Source organism: Piliocolobus tephrosceles, chromosome 2 (genome assembly GCF_002776525.5).
Source record: "Piliocolobus tephrosceles isolate RC106 chromosome 2, ASM277652v3, whole genome shotgun sequence".
Lineage (NCBI taxonomy): Eukaryota > Metazoa > Chordata > Mammalia > Primates > Cercopithecidae > Piliocolobus > Piliocolobus tephrosceles.
Window position 1 is genome coordinate 100,783,116 of NC_045435.1, and position 26,916 is coordinate 100,810,031.

Here is a 26,916-nt window from a genome sequence, read left to right on the forward strand (position 1 = left end):
AGTTAAAAAATGGAAACCATCCAAATGTCTATTAAATGATGGATAAATAAAATGTGATATATCCATACAATTGAATATAACTTGACAATGAAAAAGAATGAAATAGTAGTACATTCTACAATATGGTTGAACCGTGAAAAGGTATGCTAAGGAAGCCAGTTACAAAAGATACATATTATATGATTCCACTCATATAAAATGTCCTGAATAGGTTAATCTATTGAGAAAGAAAGATTTGTGATTGCCTAGGACTGGGAGGGCTGTGAGGAGTGGAGAGGAGGAGGGATGCAAAATGATTATTAATGAGTGTTTCTTTTCTTAATGTGATAAGACCGTTCTAAAATTGTAGTGATGGTTGCACAATTCTGTGAATAAAAGCCATTTGAATTGTACACTTTAAATAAGGGAATTGCATAGTAGGTGAGTTACATCTCAATAAAGCTGTTTAAAAAAAAAAAAAAAAAACCGGAGTTGGGGATATGGGGTTGAGGCAGGAGGATCACTTGAGACTGGGAGGCAGGCGGAGATTGCAATGAGCCAGGGCACTCCAGCCTGGGCGATAGAGCGAGACTGTCTCACAAAAAAATAAAAATAAAAAATCAAATGGCCCTTTATCAGTATCAAAGTGCCTCATCAGCCAGGTACCACCTTTTCAATGGATGGGGAGACTGAAGTGTAGAGGAATTAAGTATCCGACTTGGGGGTTGGGAGCAGTGGCTCACGCCTGTAATCCCAACACTTTGGGAGGCCGAGGTGGGAGGATGGCTTGAGTCCAGGAGTTCGAGACCAGCCTGGCCAATATGGTGAAACTCCGTCTCTATAAAAAATACAAAAAATTAGCCTGGCGTGGTGGCGGGTGCCTGTCATTCCAGCTGCTCCAGAGGTTGAGGCAGGAGAATCACTTGAACCCGGGAGGCGGATGTTGCGGTGAGCCGAGATCCCGCCATTGCCCTCCAGTCTGAGCGACAAAGTGAGACTCCGTCTCAAAAAAGTATCCGACTTGGTCTTTGGCTCTTCTCACGATAATCCAACACATTCTCTTACATAATGGCAGAATTAATGTTCCCTCCTTGTGACACCCCTGTAGTTGTACATGCCTCTAGCACTTACAGTTTGTAATTGTGTTTAACGGTTCTAGCATATTATTTCTTAACTTCAGAATAGATATTGTGTCTGATTCCTGTGTATCAAGATCTTACCTTTTTTAATTTTTTTTTTTTTTTTAACTGGAGTCTGGCTCTGTCGCCCAGGCTGCAGTGCAGTGGCGCGATATCGGCTCACTGCAACCTCCGCCTCCCGGGTTCAAGCAATTCTCCTGCCTCAGCCTCCCAAGTGGCTGGGACTACAGGCATGTGCCACCACCCCTGGCTAATTTTTTTTTGTATCTTTAGTAGAGACGGGGTTTCACCATATTGGCCAGGCTGGTCTTGCACTCCTGACCTTGTGATCCTCCCACCTAGGCCTCTCAAAGTGCTAGGATTACAGGCGTGAGCCACCACGCCCGGCCGATCTGACCTTTTTTAAACGAAGACACATGCAGGAAGGAAATATCTACAAGTAAGACAAAATGAAATAAGAACCCAGTGCACGAACATTCACTTCTCTAACAAAGACACAAAACGAGAAACTAATAAGGCGGAGAAAGGTATTGAGATTGGGGAAAACAGCATCTCCTCCCTCCCCGCACTCTCGACATGTTCCCTGGAAAGTTCTAGAAGGGATTCAGAAGTGATTGGTGACATCACCGTGGCCCCGTGGCGCCCACCACAGCGGCCAACTGACACGCCAGCTTTCCCGCCTCATAGAGGCCAGGAACGGGGGTGGGGCCCTGCGAGGGGCGGGGTCACGTCACTTCCTGTGCGGGACGCACTACTGCTGGAGAGGAAAGGCAGAGCGAGGAGGGGCGAGGCCAAGAAAGCGCGCGTTTCTGGGAGGGGAGGAGCCTGGCTAAGGAGGGCCGCGTCACATCCGGTAGAGTTAGAGCCCGTGCGGAGGCGGTGCGGGGCGGTTGGGCTCTGAGCGGCTGGGCGACCGGCGCGTCGTGCGGGGCTGCGGCGGAGCCTCCTTAAAGAAGGTGCAAGAGGTTGGCAGCTTCGATTGAAGCACATCGACCGGCGACAGCAGCCAGGAGTCATGAGCGACAGCGGCGAGCAGAACTACGGCGAGCGGGTACGTAGAGCTGCTGTAGGGGGCGGCTGTGTGGTCCTAGCTCCTTGCATCTTTTTCTAGGCCCATCGGCCTCGGGCCAGGAGGCAGGGGCGTTTTAGGCTCCGAAGTCTGAAGCCGGGAGGGCAGGCAAGGGAGACAGCTTTTAACCAAAAAAAGCCCTTGTGGATAGTGCCTTAGTGCCTTTGGTCGTGAAGGAGGGAGGCCACCGGCGGGTTTATGTGGCTTCTGCCCGAGACGGCCGTTTTTCCCGTTATAAGCGGGGGAAGATGAAAATGGCCGCTGCGTCCCCGCGGTCTTGGGGGAGGGGAGCGATATCTTATTTCGGCGTTGCTCTCCTGCGAAGGTCCGCCGCAGCCATCTTGGGCTGGCGGGCTGGGCGCGCTGCCAGAGGCACAAAATGGCGGAGGAGCCGCGCGGCAACGCGGGCCCGACCCACCGCGGGCCGTGCTTCATAAGGTCGCGTGGTGGGGTGGAATGAGACAGACGACGTTCTTTGGGGTCTTTGGGCCGGTGTTTAGGTTAACGAAGGACCGTCTTTGCCTCCACGGAAAGGACGGAGTCTGGGATGTCCTTGGGGCCTCTTACGATGAAAACTAATCTGAGGCCGACTTAAGTTTGGGCCCGTTAGGTGGAGGGGATTGCGTGAGGGCTTTGTGTTTGGCCTAAATGAAGCGCTTTTCTCTGATAGAGGGCTTCCCAGGCAAAAGTCTGCATCAGTATTCTGTTAGAACAGACCACAAAATCGCTAAGATTATTTTGTGGACATCGCCTTTCCACGGGATTGTGGAGGAGAAATTGGCGGGCAACAATTTACGGCGCCGTTATTTCCTTTGTTTTGAGGCGTTCTAATACTTAGAACCACAGCGTGTGTTGGGTACACTTTTCTTTCCCTTAAGTTTCCACCTTTTAAAGGTGTTTAGTGAGGGTTGATTGAATTGCAGGAACAAGACAGTTCTAGGATTTAAGCAGCATACCTAGCTGGTCTGTGAGGCTCTGGGTATTAGATTCGGAAAGCATTGAATGATGCGAAGATACGAGGCTTGCTAGAATTAAGAGGAATCTGTTAGAAGGGTAATAGAAAAGCACCATAGAAATTGATTTTTGAGGCTGTTACCGGGAATAATTTGTGCTTTAAAAAAAAATTGTTACCTAAGTTTTCCCTTGTTGGTAGAGCTACCTTAAGATCTGAGTATGATTTATCAGGTAAATAAGGTTATTAAATATCTTAGCAAACTTTTGATTAAGATTTTAGATGATTCGTTAGAGTATTTTAGGAAGAAATTTTCAGTGATGAAGCGTGAGTTTCCTGTGTAATTTTGGAGCCCAAACTGCTTAATTTGGTTTGAACTAATCAAGCCTTGCGTTTACATACTCGGAAGAGCATAGAGTTTTTAGTTTTTGATGTTTTTCCCTAAGCTGGCTGACTGCAACGTCACGAGTGTTACAGATTTTTTTTTTTAAGTTCTTGCTTTCTTGGGTAACAAAGTTGGGATTGAGCTCAAAAGTTGTTAAAAAGTTGTGACTTCTGTTTTTTGGCAGTTGAATCTGTTAAAACTAGTCATAAAGTCTTTTGTTATTAAACAGAACAATTACTGAGTACCTTTGTACTCCTTCAGAAATACAAAATGACTGGCTTCTGACTAAAGGAGCTCTCGGTTGAATACACGTGAAGAATGCTTGAGAATGGAAAATTGCCCAAAGAGTTCATTAGTATATTTTACGTGAGAAAGGAAACAATTGAAACTGGGTTCCAGTTTGAGACTCGGTTCAAGAGAAATTTGAAATTTTCTGATTGGTTATCTTTTTACTAGTAAAAGTACATTTGTTTTTCACAGTCTTTGAATTGTAGAGGGAGGTTAAATTAACTTAATGTGATAAAAATTGAAATTATTTTATTACATAAGAGTCTTCGCTTTCTGGCCGAGATCTCTAAACTTAAAAGTTGTGAAGTACTTCCATATTGTTGTGTTTGGTGTTTGTGTTCCAATTGGAACCTTTAAGAGTTGGAATACACCTGAATCAAACACGTGTCTAGGCTTCCAAAGCAAGCTTGGGAAAACCATAAACCTCAGTGGAACAGTTTAATCTTAGACATGCCTGTATGATGCTTCTCTGGAGCCAGAAAAATGAGTGTCATTCAACTCCAGGCTTCTGGACTGGGTCTTAATGTAAATCACTAATCTCTTCAAATCAGTGAAATTCTCCCTTTTTTATCTGTCTCTAATCCAGTCTCACCCCTCTGTGCCCCACCTTTTCCAGTGACTAGGAGTTTGTTGTTGTGTCCCTCCCCTATAAGGTTGGGCGTGTGGGATAAATTATTCTCAGTTTGATCACTCAATACATTTGGGTGGATATAATGACATTTAAAGAACTGGTGTGTCCCTCATCCCTTGTTGGTCTGTGGGATTTATTTTTTACCCCCATCTCAAAGGTAATAGATTTACACTATATAGGCGTCTAATTAGCAGACTTAACCCGATCTGGCCAAACCACTTTCAAAAGTAAGATCTCATTTTCATCTCCAGATTCAAGCCTCTTCCCCCCAAATTGCTTGCATTTTGTAAAGGGGTTGACTAGCACCCTTTCTTTGTAAAAAGAGGCACTCCTAGCTGTTAAGTCACAATTACAAGAACTTGAATAAAAAGTTGATAACAAATTTAGAAGTGCAGGGTAATGTTTAGAGCCCAATAGTGGTCACAGTGTATAGGGTGTGTGAGATTTGTATGTTGGTCTGGCACCTTCAACATTTTAATGAGTTTCTACAAGTGAGTGTTTACTATTGGAATCCAAAAACTAAGGAGATACTGATGTATGCACCAGATGTTAAAGAAAATGTTTTGACCCAGCAGATACTCGGATAGAATACTGGCTGTTAATTTTTGTAGAACCGATGTGTTTGTAACATAGGCACATTATCTTTATCATTAGAGATGAATAACAGCATCTGGACACCAACCCATCAAACTGCCTTTCAAATTCTGCAGTTTTTCTCTTCTTCTGCTTAATCTTGGGATGTCTTTTTGTATTCCTTGGTTTTAGCTCCTAAACTCTAAATTCTAATTTTCAAAACATCTCTGAATCTACTTCTTTCTAAAGAATTGTAGCCATCTCACCAAATTCCTTTAAAAGATTGAATTGTCAAATAGGAAATTGTATTGTTGTGAGTCTGGTTAGGTTTATCAGTCTCTTGAAACCAGGTTGAAATATTTTTTTTCTTGGTTTTAAACAAGAATGCTTTAATATTGTGGATATTGTCTGGAACTAGAACGTGACATTTTCAAGCTGACATTACAAGTGATTTTATAAGGTAAGTACCACTGGTTTTGCCAAGAGGTTGAAGAGGAATTTAGGTGGTGGGGGAAGTGTTAATGGGATTTGCCTTGCACAGCCTTTTTTCCTTCTTTCTCTACAATAAAACCCAAATCTAGGTGGTAAACATTAATGCTTTCATAGTTATTTTGCCCAGGACTAGGACAGAGCTAGTTGTGTATATTTATTGAGCCTTAGCGTTATGTTTTATGTTGATCAGTGTTTTTACATATGCGACTGTTAACAAGGCATGGTGACTGATGTTTAGGAATTTTAAGTGTTTTGACCCATGTTAGTATTTGGGGGTGTGGGATATGTAGAATTAGATACTGAAATCACTTAGTATTGTTTTTAAACTGCAAGCCAAAGCAAGTTCTTCACCATAGCAAATTACAGTCTTGAAATTCCCCCAAAATCTCTGCTTTGAATTGGGTTTTGGAGGTTACACTGAGATTGATGTTATCAACATAGATTGTTATGTGACAGTTTGGATGAGGGGCCCCTTTTTCTCTTTAATTTTTGTGGTTAGAAATTAGGTTAAAAGGTAGTCTTCTGGAAAGTCAAAAGATACTTAATACTTTTGTTGGGGAGTACTGAATGTTTTATGAATGTAAATTTAAGAGTCTATGCTATATTTGCAAGAGAGTTTTTGTAAGCACGGGCCTACAACTAATTTCAGGTGATGGTTTTTTCCAGACACTATTCTCCAGTTTTTGAGGGTTTTATCTATCCATTCACCCTTCTGGTAGACATTTTGTCCTTATTATATTGATGTGAGCATTGACGTTTCCGTAACAGGATTAATTAGTTTTTCTTTTCCCCATCCCTCCCAATTTTTAAAATACTGCCTTGTCTGTCACCTTAATGAGTTTGTGCATGTTTAATGTTAAATGGATTCCAGTTGTATCCCCTAGAAACGTTTTAACAAAAATGTGTTGATAGGACAAGTTTCTGTTTATTTCTAACTAGGATCTCTTAACTAAATGTACATAACACTAGCCCAATAGTTGGTCTTCTGGTTTTATAAAGTAGCCACTCGAACTTAGCTGAGTTGAAATAAATCTAATATTTATATTAATTTAGTAATGGTTTTGTTTTTAAACTATAAGAAAAGGAACCAGGTTAGGAAGGGGTAATGAAATAACAGCGGGAAGGTATCCATATTGGAAACAGTTGTGATAGCTACAGCTATGGTCTCTATTCCTGTATCTTCTGCATCTAAGTGCCCTATTTGTATCGAACTTTTAGGAGGCCCTAAGGAAACCTGCTTGGGCATTCTGATTCCACGATTACATTTGTGCTGCTAGAAAACATTTCCCATTGCATTTTAGTGATGGATATTTAAAGAAAACCAATTACTGTAACTCCCTTAAATAAAAATGTATTTTAAAATTTTTGGATTAAACAATAATTGACTTTAAAACTAGACTGGAAATTATCCTTTTTGTTAGGAAAGACATCCCAGCACTTGCCAGGTTAACAATGATTGTCTTTATGCCCAGATAGGTATAAAGACTTGCAATTTTTTTTAATAAAGCCTTACATTTTTTTCAGGAGGAAAAACTAAGAGAGGAAATAATTGACAATAAAATGAAAGATCATCAAGGTGAAATGTAGGATAACAAGAAAAATAGAATGTTTTATGGAGGCAGTATTTATTTTATTTAGCGTGTTCAGACATTTAGAGATCAGCTAAATTCAATCTTTTTAATTATTTGAGGAGGTGAGCTATAATTTTAATAGTGCCACCTTTTAAAGTAGTATTTCTCCTTTGGACATCCAGAAGACTTAATATTTTCTTCATTGAGGGGGAAAATGTACAACAAAACTCTTCGAAAATACCAGTGTTGGATTCAAGTTTGTTCTGCTTTCCTTCATAGCTACTGGCATATTGTAGGTGGTTGACTTGATTTTGTCTTTTTGTGATTCATACTATAATATACCATTAGAGCAGCTTTTCAGGGGGTGGGTTACACTTCAGTTCCAAATTGTCAGGTTCCTTGACACTGTCTTTCTACAGAACTCTTAAATACTCCTAAGTACTCTTAAGTACAAAAGTGTGTGACGCTAAATACGTTTCTTTATCCTACCTAGACAAGTCACAATACTGTAAACCTCTTCAACCCTGAGCCTTTGTCATCGTACAAATGAATTGTCCGTGCTTTCCTTTCTTGCACTTATGTATTAATGTGTCACTTTTTGACTAGAGGTGTGCTTTTGACACTTAACCTATTTTCTATTGAATATAATAAGTGTGAAATGTAATAGTTCTTAAAATGTTAAATGAACAGTAAATGTTCAGTTGCGCACTTCACATTCAACTTAAGCATGATAAATCTATTTGGAGTAGAGAAATGAGATTGATTACCATATATTCTAGAACCAGCAGAAAACTATGTAGTTTCAGTTTTTTGAGCTGCATATTCTAGTTTCTTTTTTAATCCAAATCAACAAAAGGGATTTTTTTTTTCTAGTTTCAGTTTTGGCACTGGATTTTATCCTGGAGTTTTAAAATATTCTTCATCCTGTTCTTTTTCTATTAAGGTTAATGTTGAAGAAGGAAAATGCGGAAGTCGTCATTTGACAAGTTTTATAAATGAGTATTTGAAGCTCAGGAATAAGTGAAGCTGAAATTTGAAAAAATAAAAGAAAGAATGCATGCTAATTATCAGACCAGAAGTCCCACTTGTAGAATATTGAGCAATTTGTGTGAAGTGGGGAAGATGAAAGAAGTCAGAATTTGAAACGGAAGAATGAAGAAAAGAAATAAAAATGAAGTTAAGATAAGAAGTAATCTGGAATCAGAAAGCACTACGCTAAGTAATTACTAGTCTGTTTATGTGTCCCTGTATATTTTGCTAAACATGCATGCATTATTTGTTTAATAGAAGAAAATATATACAGGGTAAAGAAGTGCCTTCCAGGGGAAACGTTTAAATTAGGTAATTCTGATTTTAACTGCTTAGTCAAATGATTGAAATGCAATTTTTAAAAAACAATATTTAGTAGTCAAGCACCAGGCAGCAATGAGCTCTCCAGCATGGGTAACAGTGGGCTTCATGTTGTCCTCTCTAGATAAACTTTTTACCTATCTAATGTTGCTGGTCCTGGGGCATGAGTGAATACCTCCAGGGTTGGAACTAGTGGTCTTTGCCACCTCCCTGGACTCTTAGATTGCACTGATCCCTTTCCTTCAGTACTGAGCAATGTGTAGTAGAATATTTTCTGTTAAATGATTTTCAAAAGAATGTCACCAAGATGGTTATGGAACCAAACCCCCAAAATCCAAACAAAGCATTGAATAAAATAGTTCCCTTTGGCATTAGTGTGTTAGTTTTTTCCATATGGCAGTAGTGGAAATCTATGAGCATTTGGGCCCTAAATTTAAGATGCATATTTGCTAAATACACAGGGATGGTTTTTCAAATTCTGTTTCTGTTTAATGCCTATTCCAGCTGATTGACTAGGGTTACTGATAAAATACAGTAACTTCCCCTTAGAAGAGATGGGTCACACAAGTGAACAGGATAGCTAATACAAATTGTAGTAGTAGCAGATGCTTTCATTCCTGTTTCTCCTTTTCTGCTATCAACATTTAGTTATTGTAATATTAGAGGTATAGGTTACAAAGTAGCTTTATTCTGGTTACCCATCCCTACCACTTACTGAGAAATTCGACCCAAAAACTGTCTCTTCCTTTTCTGTGTGTTTTGTTTTAGCTGAGTAGAAGGGTCAAGTGATTGTTGTAATGTTGTTACTCTCCGTTGGATGAAACAAGTACACACATCAAAATAATATCCAGTAGTAGCTGGCCAACAGTTTCCTACCCAGTTGAGAATGCCAAGAGTATCATCTCATACAGTTCTTCCTGAAATAAACTTTCTCTGAGAGTTGTCAGGTCTTCATGCTCTTGGAGAAAGTGACTTAAATGGCATTTCTTAGAGAATCCATTTTCTGATGCTTTCAGGCCTGTTTATTTCTGTATCTTGCAAGCAGAAGAAAATTTTCTCATAAGAAGTTTTGCATTCCTTTGTCAGATTTCTTGCCATAGATAAACTAATGATAACATAAATATTACTTTTATGTTCCAAATTACTCAAAGAACAGGCAGGAAGCTGAGGTAAAAGTGATGTGAATGAATATTACATTTTAATTCCAAGCCCATGGATTCTTTTATCAAGAAACCTGACAGGTCCTTGGGGTGCAAAAGAGGAAAATACCTCTTAACCCCCCAGCCCACTAAAGGAAAGAAAGCAATTTGGAATCCGGTTATGACCCAAGCTGGATAGACTTAAGGTGAGAAAACATTACTAGTGGACTATTGTGTCCATTTGTTTTTGTTTTCCCCCTTGACCAAAGCATCTGTGGGTCCTAGTGTGTCTCCTCCTCGGACCATAGGGAAGATGAAGAGGAGGCTGGCTTCTGTTCCTGAGAACAGGCAGGCAGTGTGTGAAAGACCACCTTAATCAGAGGTCTGATTAAAGCTAGGGGGGAGTCAAAGCAAGGAAGTCGGGATAACAGCGTTTCAGGAAGGTAACCTTTGCCAAGAGAGAAAAAATCAGTAGGAAGCATGTAACTTCTGAAGTTGACTAAGTCAAGTAAGTCAGACTTAATTAGTATGATAAATAGTGTTTTAAGAGATGCAGATGCCCAATTCCAGGCCACCTAAAAACAGACTCCAGTTCAGAGTTCTTGTATTTGAAAATGCTGTAGACGTTTAGTGCATACCTGTGTTTATGAACCACTGTTTTAAATCTAATAAACTACATTCAGTTTTTAAAATAATACAGGGATTGGATGGTGATTCCTTCTTTCAAATACGTTTTTGTAAGGTGGTTGCTGTTCTCAGAATAGGGAGATATAGATTATTTTGTTGGAAGGCTAAGTGTGCTGTATTTTTACTTGATGTATTCCCTGCAGGTTTTGTATTAGGATGTGGCTGAGATCCAGTCTGTGAGAGCTTGATTGATTCCCTGAGCATTTTGCAGGGAAATTTTGGCTTTATTCACGCTAATTTTCGGTTCATGGTCCCTTTTTGTGAGGCAGTGGTGTCCAGTTCTGTCTCTTGGTGTGGTTTTAATGTGTTGACCATGTCAACCCTAACAGTGGAATTTGAAGTATCCTTAGATTTAGGGGCTTCCCCAACTGGTTTTACAGATTTGCCTGTCTGCATTAATATTTAAAGTTAACATTATGTTTTCGATTTGGGTGCTAATTTTAGGTCTTATTTTTTGTAGACAAGCTTTATTTATTTCCTTGCATATGTATTTCCCAGCCAGTTAAATGGCCAAAATAACTTTAGAAGACTTTACTTTTTTAAGAAAATATCACTGATAAAGGTGGAGACGTTTAGGTGCTATCCCAAACACGTGTCAGTATAGAAAAGGAAGCCTCTGCATTCTGGTATTTCCGTTATTCCTGGCCTAAGAAATGATTGCTTACAAAATATATCTGCGTAGTTCGTTAGTTTTGGAGGCTGAGTGAAAACTGTGGTTTCCCAAATATTGTATCTGTGATCTGCTGGAATTTAAGGAGAAAACTTCACTAAGTCTTATTTTCTAGGTTAGGAGTAGTATCTCTTCCCTCAGTGGACAGGCTGCTGAAACATCTTAGCTTAGAATAAAGGCTTTTCTGTTAAATAAAGCCAGGAGCTTATTAAAGAGAATCTTGACTTGACCCATTCTTCCTTTATACTCAGATTCCTGGGCCGACTGATTTCTGTTAACTACAGTTACTTTATTGGTAGTCTTTTAACTGTTAATGTGAAACATCCATATTCTGCTTTCACTTTCATTGAGGTAATCTTTCTAGTGTTGGAGTAAACAGGCGTTTAGCAACTTTTGGGTTCCCCATTTCTATCTTCTCACCTGTATTAATTTTTGCCTGTGGTAAAAGTAGCAAAAACTACACCCTCATTTTTGAGTCTCAGAGTACTTGATAGGGAACTCCAAGGGATTGTTATTTATTGGAATCCCCAGAGCATCACTACAGCCTTTAACCATTTCTTGATGTTAAAGGCAGCTGTCCTCACTAATAAAGAATGGTATCATATTTTTCTTTTAATCTCTTTACAGTCGTTCATGGAGGGAGGTAGAGGGGAAAGGCTGTCACATTTCATGTCACCTCACCAATGTTTTATAATGGCCTTGAACTCATTTTACTGAATGAGTTAGCCTTTCCTTCTCTGTTAAACCTCAAACCTTGATTTGTCTCTTCTGTGTTACATTATACATTTTTTCCGTGAGCATCAAAGGATCATCCAAATTTTACGTTATGCTGTAAACCACAAAACTATCTTCTAAAGTGTTTTGAGGTGTAATTTAAAATAATCCTCTATCTTCTATCCTTTCAAGAATGTCCAGAATACTCTGAAGATGTATCACACAAGGAAATCTCTTGTGATTAAATTTTATCTGGAAGCTTCACCTTTGATTCATGCCATATAGTGACTTATTGTAATACTGCTTCCTTTTGAGTCTTGCTATTTCTGCTCTCTTGAGTAGAAAGGCTCACCAGGCTTCATTTTGTCTAAGTTGGATAACCTAAAATAAAGGTAGCCTTATTTGATAATTTTATCTATCAGACTGATGAGGAGTAAGTAGGTTCTGTCCCTTCCTCATCTACTGTTTTGGTGCCTTGGCAGAACTTTTCCTTGGTTTCGTTACTTAATATACCTTTTGTTGATTAATTTTGACCATGTGTCTTTAACTCGATGGTGACCTAGTTGTCCTGGTTAGCCATTCCTTTGCTATTTTTCATTACAGATCCCCCCACTCCTTAACATGCCAGCCAATCTCAGTTTTGATTGGGAAAGCTTTGGCTTTTGTATGTAGTTTCTATTCTCTTTTGCTTCCTGGGCCCTAGATTAGGAGCTCCTGATTTAGCTGCCCTGGTTTTAATGTGTGCTTAAGTTAACTAGCTAAGTTAGGATAATTCCTGGTTTCCCGTAAGTTTGCCCTGGCTCGTCTCCATGTAGCTGGAGAAACTGTGAAGGATCTCTGATATCTTCTCTCCTCTTATTTGTGTGTAGTTCACTGTTCTGTTGTAGCTCCATCTGGTTGCTTTCAGTTTTTTAGGGGGCCTCCCACCATGGTTAGATGCAATAGGGTTTTACAGGGTTTAGTGTTTTTCAAGCTAGCCTTTGCTTTCCACTAGGTTTCTGCCTTTCTCTAGGATTTGAAACTGAGATCATCATCTTTATCTCTTTTATCACTGAATTATAAATAATAACTTGAAAGGTCAAGGTCTATTTTTTAAAGTAAATTATATAAATTTTATAGGGTTTGTTTTATTGATTGCAACTTGATTGAAATAGGTATAAAGTATAGGTGTCGTAGTTAATAAGGTTCCGTCTCACCCTAGTCTTTATGGAGTAACATTCTGAAACACAGTCCTTGGACAGTTCCCTTAACTGCTTGACTTTGGCACCCCTTTCTGAAGGAAGTGGGGTCAAATAATTCTTATCCCTGCTCCAAAAAGGTGGAAGAAAGGACAAGTTAATTGACTTATGTCATTTGGAGCAATGAAACTATTAACACCAGGTATATTCAGTTCCTGCCCTTACCTATATTTTCTTATCTTGGAAGGGGATTGCTGTCCCTCGCCATTTATCTCACAGCAGCTTATTTGTTTTTAAAGTTGCCCAGAAAGTGTGCAAATTAAACTTTTAACATCTACGTGTAGGAATCCCGTTCTGCTTCCAGAAGTGGAAGTGCTCACGGATCGGGGAAATCTGCAAGGCATACCCCTGCAAGGTCTCGCTCCAAGGAAGATTCCAGGCGTTCCAGATCAAAGTCCAGGTCCAGATCTGAATCTAGGTAAGAAAGACTGGGATTTCCTCGTTACTCTTAGCTCTGAAATTGGTGCGTGTTTTGTAAACCAGGAAGTTAGAGAGGGTTAGATTATTTGTTGGCCTATTAAATATTGGTACTAGAAGTGAACTTAAGTTCTGGGAGGCAAGACTAAAAGCGGTTAAGAGCCTGGGCTTTTGGAGTCAGGGTTCTCTATTTTTGTTGGTTTGGGCAGATTATATAACCTTTCAGCATTAGCTTCTTTATAAAAGGCAAATTAGAAATACAGTACCAGTTCTTCAGGGTGGTTGTGAGGATTTACTGAATGTAAGTAAATTGCTTATTAGTATGGCAAATACACTGCAGAACATTGTCTTTCAGTAATTGCAATTCTTGATAAATAAGTATATACGTGGTGCGCTTTTTTTTTTTTTTTTTTTTTTTTTTTTTTAAGTGTTGGTGAAGAGTAGGCTATATATATATACATCCTGGTTTGCCTGGGACAATACCAGTGTATGCCTGTGGTCAGGCATAATTAACAGCACCCCTTTTCTTAAATGTGTCCTGGTTTCGATGACAACTTAGAGTCACTCTAGTTAGTCAAGAGCCACTCGATTTTTTTTGTTTTTGTTTTTAACTGATGGAGAATACTTGTGATTTTGTTACTGTATTAAGTTAATGGTGGGCATAATGGGAGACAGAAAAGTAGAGAAATGGTTTTCTGAGGGGGAAAGATGGGCACAAGCCAACCTAGTAAAATGCTGCATGCCTTGATTTGCAAAAGATAAGTAATGTGTCTTTAATTGGAAGAAATACTGGAGGAGAGCTTGTGGTTTTTAGAACGCTTCCTAGCAAAGTTGAAATGACTTAATAATTAGAGAAGAAAAGTATTGATCCTATTAAGTTGGTAACCATGTTAGCATATTCCTGGATTGTTCCCTCTTTTGGAGTTTAACTTTAGAATAGAGTAATAAAGAAGATAGTATCTGTTGTCAATCGTAACCTTAGGGAGATGTCTTTGTCTTGCAGGTCTAGATCCAGAAGAAGCTCCCGAAGGCATTATACCCGGTCACGGTCTCGCTCCCGCTCCCATAGAAGATCGCGTAGCAGGTCTTACAGTCGAGATTATCGTAGACGGCACAGCCACAGCCATTCTCCCATGTCTACTCGCAGGCGTCATGTTGGGAATCGGGTAAGGCGAAAAACTGGTTTTGAAGCAGTGAACTGCCTAAATTTACTTTTTCTTAAAGTTAGAGCTATTTTGCCAGTAGAGCTTTAGCAGTGGGTGCCTGAGTGGACTTTTTAGTGTTTTGAGACTGTCTTTTAAGTTCATCTTCATGATGGGGTCTGCGTTTGGGCTACCTGTCATTTAAGCATAATACTGACACAATGGTGTAAACTCCTTAGCCCATCAAAAGAAACTTCCCACTGTGCATTACTATACTGTACTATAGTATTAGCACATTAGTTCAAAATATAGTTGTATGCTAACGTTACTCTTTTTTTCCAGGCTGCATAAACCCAGTTAGATGCTCTCCTAACTTTCTCATTTAGTTTGAAGCTAATTTCTTTTTGGTGGTGTTAAGGTGTTTTTTACATTTCATGAAAGACTTCAAATAAGATGATATTTATTGTGATTTCATTGTATAATCCAAGTAGTTTAGGAGGAGGGTGCGGGGGGACTTAATGTTTTTACAGTAGAGTAGAATTTTTCCCTAGTAAATTGTTAGTTTATGAAATAAATGGAATCTTTAGGTAAATTCATCACAGCATCTGGAATGTTAGCAACATATGGTTCATTCTTTATTCTTCCTCTGTCATCTTTTTTTGAGACAGGACGTCACTGTCACCCACTCTGGAGTGCAGTGGTGCAATTTCAGCTTACTGCATCCTCTACCTTCCAGGCTTAAGCGATCCGCTCACCTCAGCCTCCTGAGTAGCTAGGACTACAGGCATGCACCATCACACCCAGTTACTTCTTGCATTTTTGTAGACGTGGGGTCTCTGTGTTGCCCAGACTAGTCTCAAAACTCTCCTGAGCATCAAGCAGTCCATCAGCCTTGGCCTCCCAGTGTTTGGATTTCAAGCGTGAGCCACTGCACCTGGCCAACTCTTGTTTCTTATGATTGCAAGCTGTTTATGACCTGTAAAATGGTTTGGTACACATCCCCTTGGGCTTCATTTATGTACATACACTTGTGTATTGTGTTTCTTGAAAAATCAAACCATGCATGCTCATCAATTCAGAGCATTCTATTGAATGGAAAGTGTGTCAACATTAAAATTTTTTCTAGCTGATGGACTCTGTGGTTCCAGTTATCCTTGTGTGTCATTACGAATATGTGGATTTTTCTCAAGAGCAAATTCATAGAAGGAAAGATGCCAGGTTGCTTGTCACCAGCACGAGTGCTTGTTTCCCCACTTAATTCTAAGGTTGAAATTTTTCTTTTGCATTTTTCCTACCCATTCCCAAAAATGCTTGTAGTATTTGCTGTAATTTTGTAATTTCTAAGTGGTATTTGGTCTAATTATTGTGTAATTTTCTTGTTAGTGACATTTTGGCTAGTATCTAGCTCCCTTTTTAAAAAACTTTGATTTTATGACACCTTTCCAAAGTTTAAAATTTTTTTTTTCCCTAGGCAAATCCTGATCCTAACTGTTGTCTTGGAGTATTTGGGCTGAGCTTGTACACCACAGAAAGAGATCTAAGAGAAGTGTTCTCTAAATATGGTCCCATTGCCGATGTGTCTATTGTATATGACCAGCAGTCTAGGCGTTCAAGAGGATTTGCCTTTGTATATTTTGAAAATGTAGATGATGCCAAGGAAGTAAGTAAAAGTCAACCTGTTCCTTTGTAAACCACCAGTTCAATTGTTAACGCCAAGTACCAGTGACCAGTTGCTAGGATAGGGACAAGAACAAGTCAATAATACTTTGAACTTTTTCTCCAGCCTCTTGTGGAGACTGAGGTACCTGCACAATAACAGAAAATTTTGTATAATTTGGGGAAGTTGGTCCTACCACCTACTTGATTAGTTGCCACCTACTGGGGTCAACTATACCCCAATTCCACCAGGATATGCAGGATATGTAGTCAGTGTTTACATTGAGTTTACATTCTAGAGTCGAAAATAACCAAAAGCAAAGTTATGTTCCTTTTTTGGCAAGTGAATGATGTCGTATTTGGATTTTGATTTGAGGCAGAATATAGAAGGAGTCCAGATTTTATAAGTGAGGCTAGATCCCATTTAAGAAATTCAGACTTCAGGTACAGTAAGGATGGTAGCTAAAGTCGTCTGCAACATAGAGAAGAGGAAAAACTGAGAAACACTTAATGACAAGCTCTCTCATAGTCAATGTTGAGATTAGGTATTGAGCTCCAGGTAAAATCACTTTAAGTAGGTCTTTATGGAAATTAAAATTTTTTAAAATGATAAATTTTTAAAGGGGTAACCTACTAATGGAACAATTAAAAGCTGAATGCAACTAGTTACAATGAGTGACTTTGTGGAATTGTAAGATTTGAAGAGACCTCTTAAGTTACACAGCTTCATTTTAGGAAGAATTGAGATGCCAAAGGTGTAAGTAGGATTAGCTTGAGTTCGCCCATTTCCTAATTAAATTTTTGCAATGGGATCATAGCTCTCGGAAGATAACATAAATTTTATCTTAATCTCTAGTGCCAGAAACTAACTGGGGCATAAACACTAGTTTGAACATCTGAACTGGAATATAGCATAGTATTGGAATTGGAAATTTTAATTGTATTTAGGTAAAAGGATGTTTCCTCAAATTATGAACAAACTTTAATGTGTTCGAAATGGGTTATTTTTATTTTTTAAATGTATGCTGTTAATACGGACTCTGGGAAAAGGATCTATGTACTTAAGACTTTGCTTCAGTCTTAGCTTTTGGCTTCCAGAGAAGGGCTAAGAAAACTTCAAGGGTTAAATAATATGTTCAGGTTTCAGTCATAGGATCTCAGTCACAACTATTTAACTCTGCTGTTTGAACCCAACAGCAGCCAGATAAATGAGTAGGGCCCTATTCCAATAGAAGATTATTTTGGGGCACTGGAATTTGGATTTCGTGTGTTTCTTCACTTGTCATGAAATATTTTTTTTTCCCCCTAGTTATTTAAATTCTTAGCTTATGGGTTATACAGAGACAGCCAGCTGGCCAGATTTGACCTACAGGCTGTAATTTGCCAATTGTGTGCTGCTTTGGAACTGGAAATACTGTCAGGATTATAGTTAGGTAAAATAATTGCTTCAAGTTTTTATGAGTAGCTTTTACAAATGAACATTTAGTGGAGGGAACAACACATTGTAAGTGTTGTAAGCCAGAACCTTAAGTGTTGTAAGCCAGAACCTTATGTTCTGGCTAACATTAAGATAACTTAATGCACCTAACTGAGGTGTCCAGTGGGACCTTACTCAGCCACGGGATAAATTAGTGGCTTTGTTCAGGATGTATATAACAAATTTATTTATCTTTTGAAGGCTAAAGAACGTGCCAATGGAATGGAACTTGATGGGCGTAGGATCAGAGTTGATTTCTCTATAACAAAAAGACCACATACACCAACACCAGGAATTTACATGGGGAGACCTACTTAGTAAGTTTATTTTCAAAATAAATATAATTGGTAATTGTTCACTTATCAAAGAAACACATTAGTGGAAAGTCTTCAGCACTTAGGTTTGTACCATAAACCTGACTGTTGATTGAAGTTTAACTATTACAGGTAAAACTGTAAATCTTAGTCACATGCACTTTTAAATTTTCTTTTTTGTTTTTGTTGTTGTTGTTTGGTTTTGTTTTTGTTTCGTTTTGAGATGGAGTCTCGCTCTGTCGCCCAGGCTGGAGTGCAGTGGTGCAATCTCGGTTCACTGCAACCTTCGCCTCCTGGGTCCAAGTGGTTCTCCTGCCTCAACCTCCCGAGTAGCTGGGACTACAGGCACGTGTCACCACGCCCTGCTAATTTTTTGTATTTTTAGTAGAGATGGGTTTTCACCATGTTAGCCAGGGTGTTCTCAATTTCCTGACCTTGTGATCTGCCCTCCTCGGCCTCCCAAAGTGCTGGGATTATAGGTGTGAGTCACTGTGCCCGGCCTAAATTTTCTTAAATAGAGCAAAGTGATACTGTTTTCTTTCCTCTTAGAAATACGTGGGATATGCAAATTGACCTCTGGCAGGATCTGTGTGCCTCCTTAACCAAAGATTTTTAAAAATAGATTTATGTATGTTGAAACAGGGGAAAAGGGCAATGGTAGTTCAATATAGGTGAGAATTTTAACAGGAATAATGTTTATTTTCCAGTTAATGTGTCAGAAAAGACCTACTAGCAGATATAAAAAGTCATGTCCAGAAAGATAAGGGAGGTCACCTGATATTTTTTTCTTCATAGTGGCAGCTCTCGCCGTCGGGATTATTATGACAGAGGATATGATCGGGGCTATGATGATCGGGACTACTATAGCAGATCATACAGGTAAGTTATGAGGTAGAACGGTCAACGTCTGAATCTCAGTAGTGTACAGAGCAGCACTATGCTTAAGTTTTAGCCTTTGGTAAAAGCTTTGCTTTAGTACTTTTACTCTGAGAAATGCAGAGCAGAAGCGTAAATCAGATTTTAAGGTTCTGTGTCTTTTAATCAATTTAATGTGTAATTGGATTTCTGTTCAAATATTCTAGAATATAAATGGGATTTAGATGATAACTTGTAATGTTAATAATAAAATGTTGTATTCTTTTTAAACATCGAATGAGGCTGGGCGCAGTGGCTCACGCCTGTAATCCCAACACTTTGGGAGGCCAAGGCAGGCAGATAACCTGAGGTCCCAGCCTGGCCAACATGGTGAACCCCGTCTCTACTACAAATATAAAAATTAGCCGGGCATGGTGGTGCATGCCTGTAGTCCCAGCTACTCGGAAGTCTGAGGCAGGTGAATTGCTAGAACCCGGGAGACAGGTTGCAGTGAATTGAGATGGCACCACTACACTCCACTCTGGGCAACAGAGCGAGACTCTCTTTCAAAAAGATTAGATAGATAGATAGATAGATAGATAGATAGATAGATATAGATAGATAGGATAGATTAGATAGAATAAGATAAGATAGATATAGAGAGATAATGAAAGCAGAATTATAGGCTGAGACGGGAGGATTGCTTGAGTCCCAGAATTTGGGACTGACCTGGGCAGCATGGGGAGACCCCATCTCTAAAAAATTGAGGCAGGAATCCGGGGATATTGAAGCTGCAGTGAGCCAGGTACACTCCCATCTGAGTCTCCTCCCACCAGAGCAAGACCCCACCTTAAAAATTAAAAAAAATAAAAATTATAGCCTCTGTCTTAGTCTTGTAAAAGCAAATTTCATAAGCCATTTTGGAAAGCCACCACTTTTCAGGCAGTTTCTTGGAATCTCTAATGGATGCATCGTACACTTAGAGGGCAGGTAAAACTGATGCCTTGGAAGAGTCCAGAGAATAATTTTAAGACATTAATTTAGTATGACAAGGGTAAGTGACTTTTTATTGCCCAAAACTTGGTATTTCGGGGTTTGGGTAGGGAAATGTCAGTCATATTTTAAAAATAAAGATACCTTTGAGAATACTTCCAAAGATAAGAATGAAGTAAAATCGTGACATTTTGGTCCTCCCTTGCTTTGTCAAAATGGGTAATTTGACAAGTCAAATAATACAGTTAGTATTGACCACAGTTGTCATTGATAATGGTATTGAGGTATGGATGTCTTTTTTGTGTATTATTTGGTAATGTTTAAGAAGTTAACAGTTGTTAATCATTGTCTGAAAATGAGTCTATAAGTGTATTCTTTATTGTTGTTCAGCGTTTTATCACCCATGAAAACCCTTTTTTATTTAAAACATCACTCAAATGGTACTAAAGGTACTGATTTGTTGGGACTGAGGTTAAGCTGTTTGTTTGTTGTTGTTTTTGTTTTTGTTTTTCTTAAAGAGCATTTACTTAGGAATGTTCTGTGTTCTACTACTACTCATTTCAGCCACCAGAGAGAACCCTATGCAGGTTTCTAAAAAGAGTGGCAAATCACTTGACCTGCAAGAACCATCTCATTCATGCTGTATGAAAGTTTTTATTTTACTAAATGAATGACATCATTTTTTAAAACTTACAAACTGAATACCTGTTGCCTTTCTGTCTTCACAGAGGAGGTGGCGGCGGAGGAGGAGGATGGAGAGCTGCTCAAGACAGGGATCAGATTTATAGGTATGCCAGGAGAGGACTTAGCATCTGTACAACAGTAGAAAGCTTCACATAAAGATGTTTGCCTACTAATGTTTTGGTAAATTATAAGTGGAATACCCAAAATCAGACTGTTTGAAGCTCATGAAAATATTGTAACGAAAACTAAATGACTACGTAAAATCTTTGTATATTTATAAAAATTAATTGGGTTTACAATGGGTTATTATTTAGTGGTACCATTTTATACCTTGATGAGGTACAGTGATGTTAAAGTGACTTTAACTTTAAAGTGAAGTTAAAGTCACTGATAAGAACTCATTTTTTTGTCATTACGTTCTTGTATTACATTTTCTTTGCTTTTTGTAAGCATCTAATAGCACATGAACAGCTTTTTTTACACAAAGCTAAATCCTGAAGTACTTGTGGAATTAGTTTTGGGTATTCATGAGGGTGCTGTTGGAATTATTGAATGATATGGGAATTTTCTCTCATTTTTATTTTTAATTTTTGGACACAGCAACACACTGTTGCCTAGGCTGGAGTACAGTGGAGCAATTTCAGCTCACTACAGTTTCTGCTTCCCGAGTAGCTGGGATTACAAGCATGCACCACCACACATAGCTAATTTTTTTGTATTTTAGTAGAGACAGGTTTTCACCTTGTTGGCCAGGCTGGTCAAACTCCTGGCTTCAAGTGATCCTCCTGCCTTGGCCTCCCAAAGTGCTGGGATTACAGGCATGAGCCACCACACCCAGCCAGGAATTTTCTTTTACCTCTCTTAACCATACTTCACAAAATTTAAGAGGTAAGCAGATTAAAATATAGCAAGGATTATTTGACCTGAAAGTTATTTGATACTTGGGCCTGATAATGTACTTCATTTTCAAGACTTAAACAGACATCGAAGGTTCATGCAACGTTTCCTTTTTTGGGAACTGATAAAAGGGCAGTATATATAGTCATAAATTTATATGTTTGGTCTAATTATTGAGACTTAGACAATCTTGACATTTGTTTATAGAAGGCGGTCACCTTCTCCTTACTATAGTCGTGGAGGATACAGATCACGTTCCAGATCTCGATCATATTCACCTCGTAAGTTTTTATCTTAATGATTGTTTATATTGTAGTAGTATGGCTTGCTCTGGTGACAAAATACACCAAGTAACTATTCCCTTTTGCAGATAATGGATTGCTTTCAGGTAGTTTTATCTATACCTATGATTCTACACACACCCTGAATGGTTTTTGGTTCAAGAAAGTTTATGGAAACAACCCTTAGAATCCTATTATTTTTTAAGAAGGAAAAATTGGAGAGCCTCCTTAGCCAGAGTAGGCTCAGAGACTCCTGTTGTTTCTAACTGAAATAGTAACTTTAGTAGCTTTTCAAGAGTCCTTAAAAATTTTTGAACAGCACAGAAACATGGATTACTTAGCCCTTTAGCTCTCAGATTGAGTTATACTTCCCTGCAATTTCTGTTATGCAACATTGCTATCTCATTTCTAGTGTAATACTTACATGGAAGTCTTTCTCTGTTTCGGGGTGGGGGGGATCTGGTACATAGGAATTTCTTAATGGCAGAATATTCTGAAATTCTCAGCGTTAAAGTATATTTGATAATTAGTTCACTTAATATTAAAGCATGTTCATTCTTTTCTTCCTAGGTCGCTATTAAAGCATGAAGACTTTCTGAAACCTGCCCTAGAGCTGGGATATTGTTTGTGGACAATATTTTTTATTGTCTCTTGTTTAAAAAGTGAACAGTGCCTAGTGAAGTTAGGTGACTTTTACACCTTTTATGATGACTACTTTTGGTGGAGTTGAAATGCTGTTTTCATTCTGCATTTGTGTAGTTCGGTGCTTTGTTCAAAGTTAAGTGTTTTCAGAAAAGTATGTTTTGCATGTATTTTTTTACAGTCTAAATTTTGACTGCTGAGAAGTTTCTATTGTAAAAAACTTCATTTAAAAGGTTTTTTCTACTGAATCCAGGGTATTCTGAAGATCGAAGCCTGTGTAAAATGCTACCAAATGGCAAAAAGCAACAATAAACAGTTTGATTTTTACTTTTCTTTCTAACATATCAGTGCTTAGCAGAACTATTCAGATTGTCAGTAGTAAATTTAAAGACAAATACCCGTTTTCCTCCAGTCCATGAAACATACCATACTTATATAACTGCAACTAAATGTTAAAAATTATGCTCTGTAACTCTGTACTGCTAGTATTAGAACTAAAAACCGTAAAATACAGCCAGTGCTTAATGCTTATATAAATGTGGATTTGTCAGCTTTTATGTAATCTGTAATATGTATAGCAGGAAATAAGAAACGAAGAGTTACACAGTGTATGCCTTAAAAGGCTGTTTCTTAAAAAGCTGTTAGAAGGGGATAATGGTATTTCAACTAGTTATCAGCAAGTGACAATACATTCCACCACAAATATACTCTTGTTCTTCTAGCTTTTAGACTATATGAAAAAACTGGGTGCTTCAGAGTACATGATAAGAGAAGGGAACACTACACCTGTGTCATGGATGAACTGAAGACTTTGCCTGTTCATTTTTTAAATATTATTTTCAGGTCCTTTGCTTACCAAAGGAGGCCCAATTTCACTCAAATGTTTTGAGAACTGTGTTTAAATAAACGCAAATGGAAAGAAAAATGCTGGTGCAGCTGTTTACAAAGAAGTGTTCTTGTTCTATTACTTAGAGTTCTTCTGTAGTTAATTGTTAGGGCAGTGTGTTCCTTGGACTGAGATGTATCTTTGCTATTTTGGGGAGGGGGAGATGAATTTCTGTTTCTGTTGCTGAAAAATTCAGAGTGATGTCCATTTGGGGATGGAGTTATAGTAAATAACTAGACTGAGGGTACTTGAAATACGTGTTCTTAGTTTTCTTTTGTATTTAAGTAATTTTCATGATCATTGCAGGGATGTTGCTATAGGTAGATTATTTTGTTACCTTGCTAACCTTTATCGCATCTAGAGATTGGTACATTTCAGGTACTTTGAGAAGCACTTTACATACAATCTTTAGCAATTAAATGATGTAGAGTAACTTACCTTAGTTCAAATAGCTGTTTAGGTGGCAATGCCACGATCTGAACCTAGGTGATGTTAGTCCATAGTTCTATTAATCGTGATGTCATTCAGCCTCAAATCTGGGTAGCTGGGTGATGGAAAATACCAGTAATGGAGCATAGGCAGTATTGGCAGGTCTTAATTTGTCAAACTTACTGTCCAGGGTGTTGATAATCTCCACCATAACCCTCAGTTTCTGTCTTAAAGCCTGAGTTGTAGCCCTTTTCGTCGTGTAGCTGTCCTTTATCCTGCTGGTTAAAAGTTTCCTTTTTTAGGCTAGTCTGAGTTATTTTTCTGGCTTTTAGATTTGGAAGAATTTTAACTATTTGACATGGCCACAAAGAGTGTTAACAGGCAAAAGACCTTGAGGAAAACTTGGAATTTTACCAGGTTGAGACAGACTGAAAAGTAGTGAGACAAAGTGGTAGTCTTTTGATGTGCTGTAATGCTAGTCACCAGTTTCATGAAAGGCAGCAGTTGAATCAGAAAAAAAAAAAAAACTATGGGAAAGGATAAATTTGAGACTTAGAGTTCTTGCCTCAAGGCAAAGGGACTTGGAGAATTTTATATGCCAGTACAAACAATCCATTGCTTATAGCTGTAGGGCTGAGACTACTAAAACCAAATGCAAAGTTCATTTGGAAGATTGCTCAGTTAAATACAGTTTCATACTGTAAGGCCCTTGTGAAACATCTCAGGAAATAAATAGGGTCCCAACAAATGTAAATAAGGCTGTGTCAAAAGATTTGTAGACCTGGGAGCAGGGATTTCCAACCTCCTGGCCATGAATTGCCTGAGCTCCGCCTCCTGTCAGATCAGCAACAGCAGTAGATTTTCATATAAAGAACCCTATTGTGAAGTGCGCCTGTGAGGGATCTAGGTTGCGCATTTCCTTATGGAAATCTAACTACATGTTAGAGAATGCTCAGGCTCTACAATATTTACATTGTTGGCCCATACATAAGGAATATATGCCTTAGGATATATTAGCTCTTAGCCCTCTTACTCCATTGACTAGGATTCCAATTCTGCAAGGCCCAGGAGGAGAAATTGAGAATTAGAAGTTTCACCCAGAAGAAATAAAAGGATTTGGTTTGCATTATCAAAATTTCTGTAAATTCTACGGAAATTTTGAAGATGGATTAGGCTGGGTTTATTATTAGCAGTGGACACGCCACCAGTATTCCTTCAGCGTGCCATCTCAGTGGTTTTTGTGTGATTGACTCTTGTAGGATTGGACTTAATGCTATGTAAGGGGTTATTGTATACAGTATAAAGGATTATTATATGTAATCTTTTATATATAATGTAAAGACTTGAAAGTGATAAGAATACTGGATTGGTTCTTTTCCACTCATTCTGCCCCTTACAAGACAAGACCCAAAATAATCCCTTTTCCCCATGAGTAATCAGTTGATGAAGTTAAGAAAACTGTTTCAAGAGTTATACTGCCCTGGCAAGAGGAGATGAACTGAAATGGGATTCCATGTTTGTAGAGACCAGGTAATCACTGTTTCTTGGTGTGTGGGGGGTTTGGTTTGGTTGGTTTGTGTGTGTGTGTGTGTGTGTGTGTGTGTTCTGAGACGTAGTTTCACTCTTGCCCAGGTTGGAGTACAATGGTGAGATTTCAGCTCACTGCAACTTCTACCTCCCAGGTTCAAGTGATTCTCCTGCCTCAGCCTCCCAAGTAGCTGGGATTACAGACACGCACCGCCACGCCCAGCTAATTTTTGTATTTTTAGTAGAGACGATTTCACCACGTTGGTCAGGCTGGTCTCGAACTCCTGACCTCGGGTGATCCACCCACCTCGGCCTCCCAAAGTGTTGAGGTTACAGGCATGAGCCACCCACACCCAGCCAAGACCAGGTAATCACTGTTAACCCCTAGAAGCTGAAGTTGGCAGGGTTAATAATTAAAAGGATCAAGATACAATTAGTGTGTGAAAGGATCTGGTAGGAATTTCAAGCTGTAGTTAACTAGATACTAGGTTCAGGCTGGGCGCAGTGGCTCACGCCTGTAATCCCAGTACTTTGGGAGACCAAGGCAGGTGGATCACCTGAGGTCAGGAGTTCAAGACCAGCCTGGCCAACATGGTAGAGACCAACATGGTCTCTACTAGAAATACAAAAATTAGCCTGGTGTGGTGGCAGGTGCCTGTAATCTCAGCTACTTGGGAGGGTGAGGCAGGAGAATCGCTTGAACCTGGGAGGCAGAGGTTGCAGTGAGCTGATTGTGCCATTGTTCTCCAGCCTGGGCAACAAGAGTGATACTCCATCCCAAAAAAACTAGGTATTAAAAAACCCAGCCTGTTACTGTGCAAACTTTACAGGTAAGGAAACTAAGTCTCAGTGAATGTAGGTAGAGAACTTAAATCAAAATGTATTAAGTCATAACTCACTGAAGCAAAAACTAACAACTACATCTACTCTGGGAAGGTGGGGGGCAAACTAGTGTCAGGATAAGAAAAAAATCTGAACTGTAATTGATGTATTGCCAGAGGCTTAATGTGGAAAGCCTGAGAGTTAAATAAAACAATGTATTCAAAAAAAAAAAAAAAAACTAGGTATTACATTCACAGAAATAAAAACACACAGGTCTTTTGCCAAAGACACCTGCAACTATTAAACTATGTTGTAGAAAGATAAATACTCAAACTTACCTAGAAATAATAATTGACCAACGTCATGGGTTTGAACTGTGTGGGTCTCCTTACAGGAATTTTTTTCTGCTTCTGCCACCCCTGAGGCAGCAAGACTGGCATCCCCACCCCCTCAGCCTACTCAATTTGAAGATGATGGAGGATGAAGACTTCTGATCCACTTTGATGTAGTAAATAAGGATTATAAGAACAGACACAATATATGCACAAGTTTTGTGTTATATAGGTTATTGGTAAAACTTCTGACCAACATTATGTTCAAGGGGAGTCAAAGGTTGTGCGCAGCTGGGTACAGAGGATTACGTGAGAACAAGGACTGTAGGACCTCGAGAAAAAGACCTTGCTCATTGCTGAGATCTGGCCACTGCACTCCAGCCCGGGCAAAAGAGCGAGACTCTGTCTCAAAAAAAAAAAAAAAAACCTTGCTCATTGTCTTCGTCTGGAGGAATAGGCATGAGTGTACAGGTATCTTCTGGACAGATCAGTATCTAATCGTCTCTGTGATTAAAGGGTTTTAGCAGCAGAATAGATTGGTAACAAAGCAAAGGCAATGAACATATCAACATGGATATCTACTCAAGTTTAAACATTATTGCCACCACTGGCAATAATGCGAAATACACTTTCATGGAAATAACTGCAATATTAAGTTTCCCTGTGAAGGGGGGACAGTAATTTT

The 26,916-nt window shown here is 39.0% G+C and overlaps 1 protein-coding gene across 4 annotated transcripts; it reads left to right on the forward strand.

Moving 5' to 3' along the window:
* Positions 1-1,857: 1,857 nt before the first annotated feature.
* Positions 1,858-24,077, forward strand: TRA2B (transformer 2 beta homolog). Of its 4 annotated transcripts, none has more exons than XM_023187688.1 (10): positions 1,964-2,169; positions 8,023-8,298; positions 13,162-13,295; positions 14,298-14,460; positions 15,908-16,096; positions 17,771-17,886; positions 18,679-18,762; positions 20,460-20,519; positions 21,520-21,593; positions 22,164-23,148. In XM_023187688.1, the coding sequence occupies exons 4-10, from the start codon at positions 14,428-14,430 to the stop codon at positions 22,172-22,174; spliced, it is 567 nt and encodes a 188-aa protein (XP_023043456.1). In that variant the 5' UTR covers positions 1,964-2,169; positions 8,023-8,298; positions 13,162-13,295; positions 14,298-14,427; the 3' UTR covers positions 22,175-23,148. The 4 variants fall into 4 exon arrangements, with proteins under 4 accessions (XP_023043455.1, XP_023043452.1, XP_023043456.1 ...); XM_023187689.2 differs by lacking the exon at positions 1,964-2,169 and adding an exon at positions 5,319-5,476; XM_023187687.2 differs by lacking the exon at positions 8,023-8,298 and having other exon boundaries at positions 1,858-2,169; positions 21,523-21,593; positions 22,164-24,077.
* Positions 24,078-26,916: the final 2,839 nt, after the last annotated feature.